At 37.0% G+C, this 15863-nt stretch overlaps 1 protein-coding gene across 2 annotated transcripts in view; it reads right to left on the bottom strand.

The window, feature by feature from the left end:
- LOC121415560 (myotubularin-related protein 12-like) overlaps positions 1-15863 on the bottom strand; it is a 93850-nt gene that overhangs the window by 68054 nt on the left and 9933 nt on the right. For both annotated transcript variants that reach the window (XM_041608814.1, XM_041608813.1), the window contains exon 2: positions 14091-14217. In XM_041608814.1, coding sequence (XP_041464748.1) covers positions 14091-14217 — 127 coding nt within the window. The remainder of the gene's footprint in view (positions 1-14090; positions 14218-15863) is intronic.

The following is a 15863-nucleotide window of genomic DNA, read 5'->3' as shown; positions in this document are numbered from 1 at the left end:
ACTACGAATGATCGACAAATGTATCTAAAGCATGAGCTACCACTAGTCCGGGGTTAGCGAGTTTCGTGTGTGAAAAGCAAGCATTCCTTATCTGGGGTTAGCAATAACAATTTGGCATGTGTGAAAAGGAAAACAAATAGTACGGGGTTAAGGATAGTACGGGGTTAGCGATAGTCCGGGGCTAAGAAAATCCTGTGTAAAAAGGGTATAGGTCTACTGGAGCTGGCTCGCTTCGCTCGCCCTTTCAGGCTGGTTTGCTTCGCAAACCAGCTGCAGATCCCACTTCACGAGCCATTCAGAGTCTGCAACGATGAAAGACATTTTGACCATAAGATGGAAAAGTTGTCACATTTGAGGCTAAATGGGCATGTTGCATGCGCGCACACTGTACAAAGTCAATGCAGTGTAGATGTCAAAAACCACACGTACAAGGACATGATTGCAAACTATGCAAGTATAAAATTTTAAGCCAACTTGAATTGCCTGGAAATCGATATGCTATAATATTTGGAGTAAGTCTGCCAATTATGACAATGGATGCCCATTTCAACTCGTCAGACTTTCTTTCTAAATACCAATTTTTTGCAACAACCTCCAATGCTTTAACACACATATTGCATGGTTCACTCAATCACAGACGGCAGTAGGGTCATTTCAAACTGTCCTATCTCCTGTATGAATGTATTCCACAGATGAGGTTTCAGGAATTCGACAGAAAGGAATCTTCTCTACTTTACATTTTATTCGTTGTGATTGGTTGAATATTGGCATCCGATTTTATGAAGAACCAATGATAGCTCACTTGACAGTTTTGTCAAATATGATACACATTCGCAGCCTAATTATCATAGCTATTGTGACGGACGCGTTAATGCGATCATACCGCACCATTCTTTAATGGGGATATACTGTCTGGTCATGACACGGGTTACACACACACAGCACATACAGTACTTACGCGTACTGTACACAGTGTATGCTAAGTTACAGTTGTAATGTAGGTGTTTTTTCATCAAGAAAGCAAATTACATGCGGGTAGCTTTGTGCAAACCTGACGAACTACCAAATTGTACCTATTTCAATAGTGGACTCATCCACAATGTTAACAGCACCACATGGCACCATTGAGCTTATTAATAAATCATGAACAATGTGCTGTACATGTACATGTATGTCACTGGTGCGCGTAGCCTGCAAAGCATTCGCAATTTACTCAAATGGGAAAATGACCAGAAACTTCTCCATATTCTTTGTGCTATTGGGTGGGGTTTTTATAAATTGTAAAAGGAAAAAAAAAATATGTACACTGTTAGCACAATAATCACATTCAAATGCAGAGCTGAAAACTTTAATGAGAAAAAAAATCTGAAATCAATCAAACTGATTTTTTTTTTATCTTTATAAACTCACAACTCAGAACACAGGTATAAATTGCTAACATGTAACATTAGAATATAAATGAAAACTAAAAGTATTTTAACAAGTGTGTTCTTATTATTCTTCTTTCAATAACAAATACATAACCTGGCACACATCCCAGCAGCTGTCATATTAATAGAATGAAACCAATAAGTATCTCCTTCATACAAACAATAATGTGAAGAGGCTGATACAAAATTACACAAAGGATCATGAAAGCAAGGAAATGCTATGAATCTGTCTTTGAGTCCATGTAATAATTGACAGGCTGATTAAAAGCATGTAATGTATACATACAGTTAAACTGTAAAAACTGTACAGTTAAACTTAAATGTAGAAATTTGTTTCTAGTTGTTGTGCCATCTATAAACTCAGTTTATAGATGGCACAACAACTAGAAACAAATGGGACCAATCATAACTCAAGAGACCCTCCTCAAATTGTGGGAATATTAGGCACATCTCAGACAAAATTACTTTCTAATCTTTTCAGAGAAATAAAAAGTGCAGATAAGATGAAAGATTTTGCTTAAAAAGAGAGAATTTATACAATATGTAGTTTATACCAAATAATTATTTCCTGGCAAAAACGTAAAAATTTAGTGAATTTGTAAAAAAACTGTGCTGAATATAAAATCACACGGCCAGTAGACTACTACATGTAGGCCTACAAACCTGACTTCAAGTAGATTATTAAATATACAGATGAAGCTTGGACAAAACCAAAGTTTTCATGATCAAGCTTTAAAAATCTTATCCAGAAATAAGTACATGTATAAAATAATTTTGGTAAACAAAACCTAATACATCCACGTGATCAAACATTTCAAATAGTATTTGGTCTCACTTGCTTTCCATACAATTTCAAAACTATATACATGTATTCCTGCTAGTGCTGATGTAAAAAGAAAGCTACTATGAACAATTTGAGTGACTGGGAAGTGGAATAAGTTAATTAATGCTAGACTATTAAAAGCCAATACATAAGTTCACAATTATAGGGCACTCTTCCACGGCTCTTCTCTACGAGCTTCCTTGAAATACATGTCGCATTCCTGTTTTAGTACAACTATTTCCTGAAATCTCAAAAATTTCCTGTATAAGAGAAACTCTTTTCCCATGATACATGCAGGTAATTTCAGTTGTAAAAAACATACATAACCTGACATCAATCAGACCTGAAATAAAACCTTTCACATCAAATGAAAATCCTGTAGGCCTACATGTGTATTTGTTGAAATTTGAAAATGCTATAAATATCTGGCAAACAACAAAGCAGTCATTATTCAAAATATGACTAAGAGGCTGTTCTCACTACGTTCCTAAAACTAGTTTACTGGAAACTAGTTTAACGCGTAGTGAGAACGGTCAAAGCAGTCTTGGAAGCGATCTTCCAAACCAGTTTGGAAAACCACCTCGCGATGTACTTTTCAAGATCGCTTTGCCTCGTTAAACTGGTTTTAGCGTGAGGACACAACCGTTCTTCAGGAAGCGATCTTTGCACATTTTGAGCGAGCTACTCCACACGACAGGTGTAGAATGCCTATGCAGCTGTTTCGAATTTCGGGCGAAACATGTCACCCCACTGAGAGCGTTTCCTTAGCAACAAGAGCGCTTTACGTGAAGTGATTTTGAAAACCACTTTCGTGTGATCAAGTGGGAACGCTAGCAAAGCAATCTTCCGAAGTGGTTTCCTAAATCGGTTTCCAGTAAACTAGTTTTAGAAAGCATAATGAGAACGGCCTCTAATATGATTTATTTAAAATCCAACTACATGTATTTACAACTTTATAATTGCAGACCTGCAAGTACAATTCTCTTATACCCCTTTCATACTGCCCTTTTCTCCGGTGAACTTCGCTGGCAAAATTCGCCAGCGAAGGGGAAAGTATCTATTATGAAAGGTACACAGGAGAACTTCCCCAGAGAAGTTCGCCGGTGACACGGCCAGTATGAATGTTCTCCTCTTTAATGACGTCAGAGGTCAATTTTTTCTCCCCGAAATCCCCTGAACTGAGATTCTGCACGCTAGCTCGTACAGCTATTATTTCCGTGGCTGAATGTGGAAGGCCACACTTTGTGAGAGATTTGATCATTCCACAGAGTTAAATACGCTTGAACATACAATATGTTTTTTTTCACTAACAATATTTATTATAAAAGCATTATTTTACATGCTGACAATGTATCTTTATGTGAACACGTTTTTGACTTTTTGGCAAGCATACACATCATGACAATTACATACATTTGTGGTTTGTGGCTCTGGTTACATTCTGCAATTGTGAAAAATCCACCTGAAAGTGAAATCTCCTATTTTACATACAGTGCGTCCCAGAAAAAATGAAACCGAGATTTAGCAATGATTTATCATTTACTTTATCATAAATAAAATAGACAAATGACCTACCAATGTAAAGCTTTGAATCTCCTCATTCATCTGGTATTACCTGGATTATTCTTCATTCACGCATGAGTGAGCAAAAGCATTTCAAGGAAAGGATGCCAAAAACTCATTTGGCGGAAGGGGGGGGGTAGCTGAATTTCAAAAAGAATATCACATGACTGAAAATTTCAATATCTGCTCTTTTCTTTGATACCTTAATCACAGAAAATGGTAAAGGAGTAAAAAAGTTATAATCCCTCGAAACAATGCTTGTATTTCCATAATTACATTAAATAAACATGTTTTCACCGGTTTCCCACAGAAGCTATCGCATGGTAACAAAAGATTTAATGAATGGCTGATCGTCAACAAAACGGAGTGTCGAGTGAGTTCGAACGCTAGCCTGTAAGACCTCTTCATTTTATGAAATTATTGAAATTCAAGCCTTATTTCAAATAACCAGAACTTTGTTATTTCTTGACCATTTTCTGTAATTGAGGTATCAAATTAAAGAGCAGATATTTAACCTTTTCAAAATGTGGTTTTCTTTTAAAACCCAAATATGGCCCGCCAAGTGACTTTTGGCATCCCCTTTTCAAATTGTTTTGGCTCACTCATGCATGAATGAGAAATAATCTAAGTAATTTCAGATGAAAGAAGAGATTCTAAGCTTTAAAATAGTAGGTCATTTGTCTAAATTGTATTTGTGATTAAGTTATGATAAATCATCATTACTCTCTGTTTCGTTTTTTGTGGGACGCACTGTATACAATGTAGGGCTAAGGTACATCCAAGCTTTGAGCAAAATACAGGTGCAATATTTTATTTGAACCATTTGGGTGATATTCACACTATGTAGTCCAATACAAGTCACCCTAACTCCTACATTCATGTACAGTAGATCCTCAAACACCATTCAAACTAAACCCAGTTTGTCTAATTGCCATTTGGTCCAATTGTCACTTGGTCGAATCTAGTGCCCACTTTATACAGCAATGATTGAATATCCACTGACCAAAAGATAACCATCTTTCGTTTCTATTTAAATAAAGTAATAATAATAATAATCCGCTTTTATTTAGTGCTTAATACATCGGAATGACATGTCTAAGCGCTTTACAAAGATATATTATTGCCCTGGTCATCGGATTCAATCAGTCATTCCTGCACACAATGTGTGCACATCCTTAACTCACTGGGGAGTATTCCCATCAGTGGCGTACCTGGGATTTTCCACAGGGGGGGCAAAACCAGTCAAAAAATTTGACAAGCCAAAAAAAAAAGTTTTTCAATCAAAAAAACTCTTCAATCGTACCCAAAAAAAAATTGACAAGCAAAAAAAAAAGGGAAAATGTCTTTTGAATGGGTTGTGACTCGTCAGGGGGGGAGGCAGACTGCCCCCTCTGCCCCCCCCCCCCCCCCCCCGTAGGTACGCTAGTGATTCCAGTCAGTCGCCTGTGAGGTGCACACAGTACTGGACAAGCTACAAAGTAGTACATGTATTGTCTTTGACCAGTTCAACTACATGTAATCCGATAGACTAACCAATAGTCAAAATGGATACAGAAGGTACATGTACATGTATACCCAAAAAATGATAATGGCCCATTATTATAATTGTCTTTGATGGCAATTCACCTTCCTGTGACAATGTAGGCCTACACTGTAGGGCCTACAACATGTATCCTTGAGCACTTACATGTATCTGAAGCTTTCAAGACAATAATGCTTTTTAAAAGTTATTATTAAACTAAAAAATTCAAGTCCACCCCAGAAAAATGTTGACTTGAATCGATAGCGAAAAATCAAACTAACATAACGCTAAAAATTTCATCAAAATCGGATGCAAAATAAGAAAGTTATGACATCTTAAAATTTTGTGTATTTTTCACAAAACAGTGATATGCACAATTCAGTGACATGCAAATGAGACAGACGATGAGGTCCCTCACTCACTATTTCTTTTGTTTTTATTGTTTGAATTATACAATATTTAATTTTTTATAGATTTGAAAATCAGGACCAACTTGACTGAACCATATAGTAACAATGGTAATTTCACATGTTCAAGGAGGAATAAATCATTGTTTCACTTGACAATGATGAGAAAACCAGAATATGTTATATTTCATATAATGATATATGCCCTTTTTACACAGGATTTTCTTAACCCCGGACTATCGCTAACCCCGTACTATCCTTAACCCCGTACTATTTTTTTTCCTTTTCACACATGCCAAATTGTTATTGCTAACCCCGGATAAGGAATGCTTGCTTTTCACACACGAAACTCGCTAACCCCGGACTAGTGGTTTTTGTCGATCATTCGTAGTACAAGTACTTCACTCGTACACTTTACACACGCTACAATTTCCTAAACCCCGTACTATAGGTGGGGCCAAATTGCCATTTAGCCCCACCTATAGTACGGGGTTAAGCTTAGCCCACTTTCGTTTTACACATGAGATCTTAACCCCGTACTATTGCTCTTAGCACCGCAATTGGTGGGATAACCCTGCTTTTTTGCAGGGCCAAATAATCCCGTACTATAGGTGGGGTTAGCCCACTTTGCAAAAATGCTGTGTAAAAAGAAAGTGGGCTAAGCTTAACCCTGTACTATAGGTGGGGCTAAATTGCCATTTAGCCCCACCTATAGTACGGGGTTAAGGAAATTTTAGCCTGTGTAAAAAGGGTAATACAGTACAAAAGAAATAGTGAGTGGATGACATCATCAGTCTCCTCATTTGCACACTGACCAGGATGTGAATATAACTATTTTGTGAGATTAGACAAATCTTAATAATGTCATAACTTTCTTACTTTTCATCAGAGTTTGATGAAATTTTCAGTGTTATGTGCTTTTTGGATTTTCTCTTTTTTTATCCAATTCAACTTTCTGTAAGAGTGGACTTGTCCTTTCAAGTACAACTTTTCAACTTCAAACAACTTTGAGACTACAATTCACAAGGGTAAAGCAGGTGATTTTTTAAATAACTTTCTGGTCCCAAACAGACATTATAAATACACCCCCAACCATGGTTGCTTCCTTTGTATAAACCTGTCTGGAAATTTGATTCATCCTGAAAACAATTCTGACTTTGAGCTGTCACTTTCATTTCAATATGTCAAAATACCATAGAATCCTTGTACGTAAGAATTTCAAGATTAAATCTTGGCTGTCAAAAATAGATCAGGATGCAAAGAAAAAAATCACATCTTCAATGACAACAATAGATACATGTATAGTCTATACTGAATCAAATTACTGGACATGTAAGCCATAGATGTACATTTCATGTCACCAAAAAAAAAAAAATTGGAGGAATACTGTACACTGTACATACAATGGTACCAACTACCAAGTTCTGAACTTTTAGTCAAATGTTTGATCAATAATTTAAGTAAGTACCTCAAATTTATGGGGCTGTTTATTACAAGTATAAAACTAAGACACTTTGTAATAAAATTGGTGTTTGCAGTTGGTATATATAACCCCAAAAATAATAAATTCAGCTGACTCAATAAAACAAAAATCATAGCACAATAGGGCTCACACGATCCCAACTCCGTATTCAGCCAAATCATTTCATACTGTAGTTGAAGAAAACAAAATATTAAAGATAATCATTTTTGCATATAATATAACTAAAAATATTGAAACCTTTCAAGCTCTAAATACACTTTCTCATCTTTGCCCCACAACAAAACTACATGTACACTGTACCCCTTTGATACTTTCATAATCATCTCAAAGAACAAAACTGTGAAAAGGGGATTTATTCATTTTTTTTTGTTACACTATTGAGTGTATTCAAGGGCATAAGTGTACAAGGTGTAGTTGATACATTGTATACATTCGGAAAGAGCAGTCCCTGATCCTACAGTGACTAACTGAGGGGCAGGAAAACATTAATAATCCTTTCCCTTCAATCACTCTGGTGATACATTTGTTGCTTGTTTGGGACTTTATTCATGGACTACATGTTCATTTGTACATAGGCCTACATATAGTCTTTTTTTTCAATAAAAAAAAAACTATCCCACATAAATATGTATGGAGTACATGATATACATGTACATGTATGTAATGTGCAATTTTTTTTCTACTCATATTTCAATAGGCCTGAAGTGTAGGCCAAAATGTACATCTACCCCCTCCCCCTCCCACACACACAGCAAAGCTCGTTTTTCCTTTTTCAGTTGTGCAATAGGCTAAGTGGCAATTTTGCAAATATAAAATTATACATAGTAAGTATGGGTTCCTGCATGCTTATTGCTCGGTGGGGGGGGGGGGTGGTCACCCAACATATTTTCAGACCTTCGACGTCATCCACGTTTTCCTAAAAAAGGAGGTATTTTTCAGCTTCAAGTGCTGTTTCCAATGTTTAGGGTACATGTACTAAATTACCAATTCTATTTTCGACTCGTAGGGTATCAATTATACTATCGCATTTTTTTATGCCTGTTTTTTTTACATAATTTTGCCCTGGTCTGAGATAATTCAATCTCTGTCCGTCTTTATGATCAGCTGTTCACTTTTCTATACACTCCACCATTGACAACTCCCGGTGTTCGCGCTGGGTTTTGAGCAAGTAGGTTATACTTGTGTACTTGGCCTTGGCCAGGTTGTGTTACAATCTTGGATGATAATAGGGAATCCGGTTGGCAGGGCGCATTGTCCATTAATTGACGTAGCAAGGGATCGATCGCGCCTTTATCCTGTGCTCACAGGACGGGCAAAATTCAAATTCTTGCCAAGAACACTACATTGGTAAGGCACTGAAGGGGTGGTATGTAACGCCATTCAGGATGTGTTTACAATTTTTCTATGCGGGGTCTTCGCCATTTAGGGTATTTTTTTTACAATTTTTACGCAGGGTCTATGCCATAGGGTACATTTTTACCCGGTTTACGCTATTTAGGGTACTTTTTTTGACCAGGTTTGCGCGGGCTTTATTCCATTTTAGGATCCATTTTTCAAGCGTGTGGTCGCGCTTGGGTAGCACAATATTGCGGTGAGTGATCCCCTGGGGCTTGTACAGATGTGAACAATACATGCATTATAAACATGTAGCTTGAAATTTTGAAAAGCAATAGGGCATAGGCCTATAGCTTATGCACAGTAAATATTACAACTGAACTGTATTGAATAGTTACATCAATTATGTTGTACATGTTTAGGTAATTAGGTGTACCTTTTATCATAATTGTACTTCATTGATTGTGTTGAAAATATTTTCACAATGTACTTCATCCACGTTAAACCGATCAGAATTCAGAACTTGAAATATATTTGGTTCACTGAAACTTTTGTTTGAGTGCAAAGAATGTACATAAATTAAACTGAAAACAAATGGGAATGGTGTAAGTCTTGTACATGTGTATGCATTGTGTGGCCTTTACACATGGAGGCTGATCGATCATCTACATGTATTTCAGCAAATAAAGTTTGGTAATCAATCCCTCAATCACTGGATTATAGCCTACATGGACAGTGACGGTATTTGTTTTGGGATATAAACTGTAGTGTAAGGACATTCCAAAGATCAAGGGATACAATGCCTTGAAATGATTGAAGTAAACATGAGAGCCCTTCAGTATCCTTTGAGTATGATGATGATTTTTGTGATCTGACCAAAATCATTACAGATTTTTACTCTAAACAAATGTGATCTGTGCCATCATTTTCATCATCATTTCCATCATACAGGGATAGCACAGAAATGTTCAAAGAACCTACATGTATTGTTTACCCTAAATGCTATATTGCTCAAGGAATTTATTCTGACCATGGTCACATTTGCTCTACGGCGGCCGCACGGCGAGTCGAAAACAGCCGTTTCAACATTTTTTGTACCAACTACATATAGGTGGTTTGAATTGAAATTAGGCCTGGGACTTTCGGGTTTTTTCTCTTCGGGTACCCGTGGCAATTTTCGGGCGGGTACCCGGGTACCCGAAAATCATGCCGCTCGAAATATGACTGGTGGAAAAACCCCATTGGTGACATCATCAAGCCAATGCGCTGCAAGCCAATATTTATGAATGAAAATATAGTAAGCATGCGCATTGCAAGCCTCCCGTGCGCCACGCATTATTCCATCGAAACAAGTCTGCAATACTCTGTCACCTCGTACCAAAATCGACCTACATGTAGAATTCCACTTTTCTATATTTTATATGAATTATGAAATGTATTCTCAAGAGGATCTATTTTCTCACCGATAGCGCACAGGTAAGCAAATTTGTATTACTTCTTGCTTTTCCGTCAAAATCGTACGAAGTAGCGTTGATATTACATCGTGTTCGTGAGTTTGTAGAATCTATAGCTACGTGAACAAAGTCAATTGATTTCCGGGTTTCGGAGCGTCAAATGCGCCAGCCAATCACGATCGTGTTACCATTTTCGGTTTATGATGGACTGAAAATGGTATCAAGAACGTGATTGGCTGGCGCCTCGTATGCTCCGAAACCCGGAAATCAATTGACTTTGTTCACGTAGCGATAGATTCTACAAACTCACAAACATGATGCAACATCGACGCTACTTGTTAAGATTTTGACGGAAAAGCAAGAAGTAATAAAAATTTGCTTACCTGTGCGCTATCGGTGAGAAAATAGATCCTCTGAGAATACCTTTCATAATTCATATGAAATAAAGGAAAGTGGAATTCTAGGTCGATTTTGGTACAAGGTGAAAGAGTATTGCAGACTTGTTTTGACGGAATACTGCGTGGGGCTGAGGCTTGCAATGCGCATGCTTACTATATTTTTATTCATAAATTGGCTGCGTTGCAGTGGCTGGATGACGTCACTGCGCTGCAAAAGAAACATGGCGACGAATGAACGATCTCAGTCACATCACTTGAAAAACTAGTAGATATTTCGAGGGTAATTGGTGAGATTCAAAATGAGACTTGTGTACTTTTGTGATGAGTTTACAATCATGTCTTACACTACACAATACAAATCAAATGTACGTTATACTGGTGAGCAATTTTCGGGTATCGGGTATTGATTTTTCTACCCGGGTACCCGAGGCTTCCGGGCGGGACCCGGGTACCCGGTTTTAGTCCCAGCCCTAATTGAAATTAATAAAAATTATTAAAAAAATGTTGTCGACTCGCCGTACGGCCGCCGTAGATCAAATGTGACCAAGGTATTACTCTGACTAAGGAATTGGTAGTACATACATGTAAATGTGCATCCATGCTCTGACTACAAGAACAGTGTATAAAAAGAAATATTGATATCACAGACGCATGTTACACTATAATGATGCTGGGAAAGTATGCAAATCACCATCAAGTGTGCTACCGAGGCAATCAATGCCAGAAAATGATTACTAATGACAGCTTTATAGAAAAGCAATCACTGTACAATAATAATTAGAGTGTACTTCCTAAAACAGTTCAAGTCGTAATTACATGTAGGACATTTGTATTGATTACTGTGTCTGGCAATCACAGGACCAATGGCCTTTTTGGCCTTATATGGTACATACCGGTACTCTTCTTTAGATGTCCTTTTTATTCACGTCATCTAAAAAAGAGCTACATGTACAGTAAGGATCCATGCCTTTACATTTACATTTTACAAACCATCCAGTGTTAAGCCCAAGAAGAGCCAAAACAGTTGTATATTTTTCCTTGGAAATATTGTAACAGAATCAACAAATATGTTGCATGTACTTGAAGATTTTTCAAGCAATACTGAGCTTACTTCGAAAGCAAAAAAAAAATGATCAGTCAAATATTTGACTTGGATTTGTTGTCCCATCTCCACAGCGTTAAATAGAGGCTTTACAGACAGGTACCAAATGCTTCTTGGAATAGTGGAGTTACATGTAGTGTTGTTAATACATTGTACATATACTTTGGTCATATTTGCTCTATGGCAGCCGTACAGCAAGTTGCAAACAGCCATTTAACATTTTTGTACCAGCTACATGTACATTTAAGGTGGTTTGAATAAAAATGAATAAAACAGCTGTTTTCGACTTGCCGTACAGCCGCCGTAGAGCAAATGTGACTGAGGTATTAGATTCTGCTATAGCCTCTAGCAAGAACACCATACCGGTACCGCTAGTCCACTGCTAAATCTACAAGCAGACACACCTCCACAAAACTACTTTGTTTCTGAGTGGGTGTTTCTGTGAAATACATGTATATACACAGCAGCTTACACAGCACAGGTCCTAAATCTGAATTGGATGAAGGCCTTGTAATGTTGTTTGCAATGTGTCTTTCACCAATTTCCCAAGATGTAAAACCAGACTCTTGAGGTTAAGTTCATGACATTTTAAGGCAGGAACTTTTCTTTCCTCTTATGGCTCACGTCCAGGATTTAATCAACTTAGGGATGTAAACAGCATCAGTTATCTCGTCTCATCCTATCTATGATCCAGTTTGCAGCCACTTAGTCTAATACCAGTTGGTCTAATTCCATATAATCAATGACCTCTATGGCTAAAACAATTTGGTCTACTATACATGTACACTGTACATGACCACATGTGTAAAATTATCATTTGATTCAATCATCATTTAATGAAAATTATCTAAAGAACAAGAAGTGTGATCTAAGCCATATAGAAATTGAATTGTAGTTGTAGTACATAAGAATATGCCAAGCTTGTAATGAAAATGTCAAAAAAGAGCACATGTATATTAAACATAAATATATTTGGCTCAGCACGCTACGAAATTGGTGTAAATTTTACATAAAATTTAAATTGTACGTTTAAAACAGTAGTGTATGCTATAGGCCTACACTATAGTACATGCTACATGTTATGTATGATCAGTACCAAATCAAGATTTCTAGAACGGTAGATTGCTGATATAAAATGTGGTTTGACAATGATATCGTGGAGGGGGTGTAAATAATCTTCACCCCCGCCAAATGATGCTGGCAACTGCGGATGATGTAATATGATTTCAAAGCCCAAATTTCAACAAAATACCACATCCCCACCCATTCATATAGTGTTCATGTACTGTACATCTAGAGGGTGCCAAGTTTCCGAGTAAAATCGTGACAAGGGCATGCTGGAACAGACAGCAACCCAGTTGATCAGATGTCAACTATAATGAATCACCTTGATCTAACATACGTAAACAGCAAACCTGCTTCATCTGTGGAACATAAACATCATTAGGATAATGATCATAGCATTGTAGCAGGTAAATATTTCTATAAGCATAAAATGTGAGAATATGAAAATGTGATAGACTCTTCCCTTTTCCAGGTTTTACTCTGCATTATACACTGTACATGCATCTAAAATCCAGAGAAATCTGGAAGAAAACAAAAACATTTTTAGGACACCCTATTCCGCAGGGTACACAGTCTACTTCTTCCTTTTTTTAATGGTCATGTACATGTATCAGAAGATAATAACATCATATTCAGTATTTCCAAAACATAACGGCCAATGGACTCACAAATAAAATAGTGTACATAACCTGGCAACAGGGGTGAATCTGGCGCACTGTGACAAAAAGCGGGCATTAGCATTGCCATTGGACATCTTTCAATATACATGTATGCAGTAAATTATTAAGCGCATGTACAGTATGAAATCTGCATAAACCATAGGTTGAACCGACAGTTTTCAAATCCACATTTGTGACTCCCTAATGCACCATCAAAAGACATGATCCAGTGTTGAATCTTGAACCACTGATCTCGGAATCACTTTCACAAGTTTGTAACTTTAACATGCAGCTACCGTGGATTACAGGGGGTATCACACAATCTACATGTAGCAAGTTTATTGTCTAGTATCAAGACTGGACATTCAACTCTACCATGTTGCATTACTGCACTACCTTTTATAAACTATAGTCTTAAAACTCTTAAAACATGAATATGGACAAATGTGATATTATATCTTGAATATTTCACCAGGGTAACCCATTCAAGAAAAGTTATTTATGAGGACCTGGATAAAAAATGATTAGCAAAAAAAACAGTACAACTAAATGTATACAGTTTATCTATAAAACCACAAATTTGCATTGCCTTGAACAGTTTCCCCATTGAAACAAACCTGTCCATAAAGACAGCCTGCTGATTAAGATGATTTTCTTGTCTCCTTTTAGTACAGTAGGCTTCATACAGGTAACAGGTTTCACTGTACAACTGAAAGCAAGGAATGAGTATGAAACATAATATACTAAAAATAACATTATGATGAATTAGTACTATGATGAATATAGATTAGTAAATACAAAGAAAAAAGAAATGAAATGTATTGTGTACTAGCATCATATGGGTCTTACCGTCAAGAAGCGGAGGTGGGTCAAATTTTACAACATCACCATCTTTGCTGGAATCTTCAATAAGGTTAGAGAATACAGATGGAATGATGCGGTGTAGAACAGCAGTTGTTCGCTTCGGCAAAGCAGGCTGTGTGATAGTAAGGAGAATAGGGTTTGTTATTATTTGTCCATATAACTATAAGCAAGAATGATACATGTAAACAGCACATATGTATATAATCATGTAGGTAATGGACGTGAAAAAAAAAAATGAAACTCAAAATGGTTACTCCAAGCTAAAAATATTTTTCCCCCAAAACCGAGTAAAATTGGCACAAGGCCACCCCAGAACATGGCCTCTGATGCCCTCAGAATGGTCTTGATGCCATTCCAAATATTTGTAGACTGAAGGCAAAATAGGTGCCCTTTTTGCCTGAGGCATTGGTGTCTTTCAAGTGTGCATGTGTCACATTGAAAAGTACATTTTACTATTGATGAGTTTTTTCAAAGGCCTTGAATGCCCCCTTAAGGGACTATCGCCTTCCCTAAAGTTTCCTTTAATTAATTGCCCTTCTAAAAAATGGCCTTGCCCCTTTGAATTCCAAATTTAAGCCCTACTAAGGCTACTATACACGTATGTTTCATATGGAAGAAAAGGGAGACATATTCAGTGGTGTGGACCCCCGCTAGAAGTGAACATATATACATCTGTATTCAAAAGTGTTCAAGTTCTGTCATGTATATTCTTTTGTGAGGTCAGGTGATAAAATATAACAAAGTTCTGTTTTGGGGGGCTTGACACAAACATTGTAGTATGTTGTCTCCATTCAACACTCAGTATGAAGGAGTGGATTTTTTGTGAGATTCATAAACTTTTTAGCAACATTGCAGGTTTAGGTCACTGGGCTTATTCTTGTTGCTGTTGTTGTTGCATATGATGGCCCTCTTCAATCTCACCAGATTATTTGTGCCAGTAACTTTTGTGTAGGACTTTGGCTATATAAAGGAAAGCCCATGTAATGTTGAAGCACTTGGCGGTGACTACTATTTACTAGTCACCAATCAACCTATTAATAGTAGGTCCTATATGTGTTTCTTTTACCGAATAAGCCTTCACCAAATAGGGGTCTAGTGAATTCCAAATAACAAAGTAAATAATGCAAATGATGTTCGTTCATAGAAAAGGCAAGCTAACCAGAACAGTTGTTTGTTGACTCCTAGCATAATAGTTCAAGAATATATCACAGATAAATAACAATTGCTAAAGGTTTCGGATGTTCGATTTCATTTTTTTAACACTGCCTCTTTCTTTTTCATTTTTTTATAAAACACTTTCAATAACTATGATCTACCCCACCAATGCCTGACAAGTGCTGTTTGTTTTGAAACATATAATAATTTAATCTACATTTAGTTTCAAAATACAATGTTTACAACACAATGATAAAGAGGGCGCTGCAACACTGAAGTTCATAGGGTAGATCTCTATTTCAATGTATCTTGCATATCTATTCACTTGCATTTATTTTCCTATTTGCCTACATTGTAGTCTAGTTTGGAAGTAGCATGCATTTGTATCCCATAATCAAATAATACTGTTGTAGGAAGTCACCCCACCCCCCATACAGGTCTGCTACCGAGAGAGGGCAGAAGATCACTCAAGAGGCTGGAAGATGTAGGACAGACGTACTTGAAGCACATCTTGATTGGAATACACTGGAACTGAGGAATCTCTCCAGAAAAACACTGGTAAGAGCCTGATTCCATGTATTTGTGCTTCTAGTATCACTCCCA

Source organism: Lytechinus variegatus, chromosome 5, assembly GCF_018143015.1.
Source record: "Lytechinus variegatus isolate NC3 chromosome 5, Lvar_3.0, whole genome shotgun sequence".
Taxonomy (NCBI): Eukaryota; Metazoa; Echinodermata; class Echinoidea; order Temnopleuroida; family Toxopneustidae; genus Lytechinus; species Lytechinus variegatus.
The sequence above is the reverse complement of the archived record's forward strand: the minus strand, read 5'-3'. Positions and strand labels throughout refer to the sequence as shown.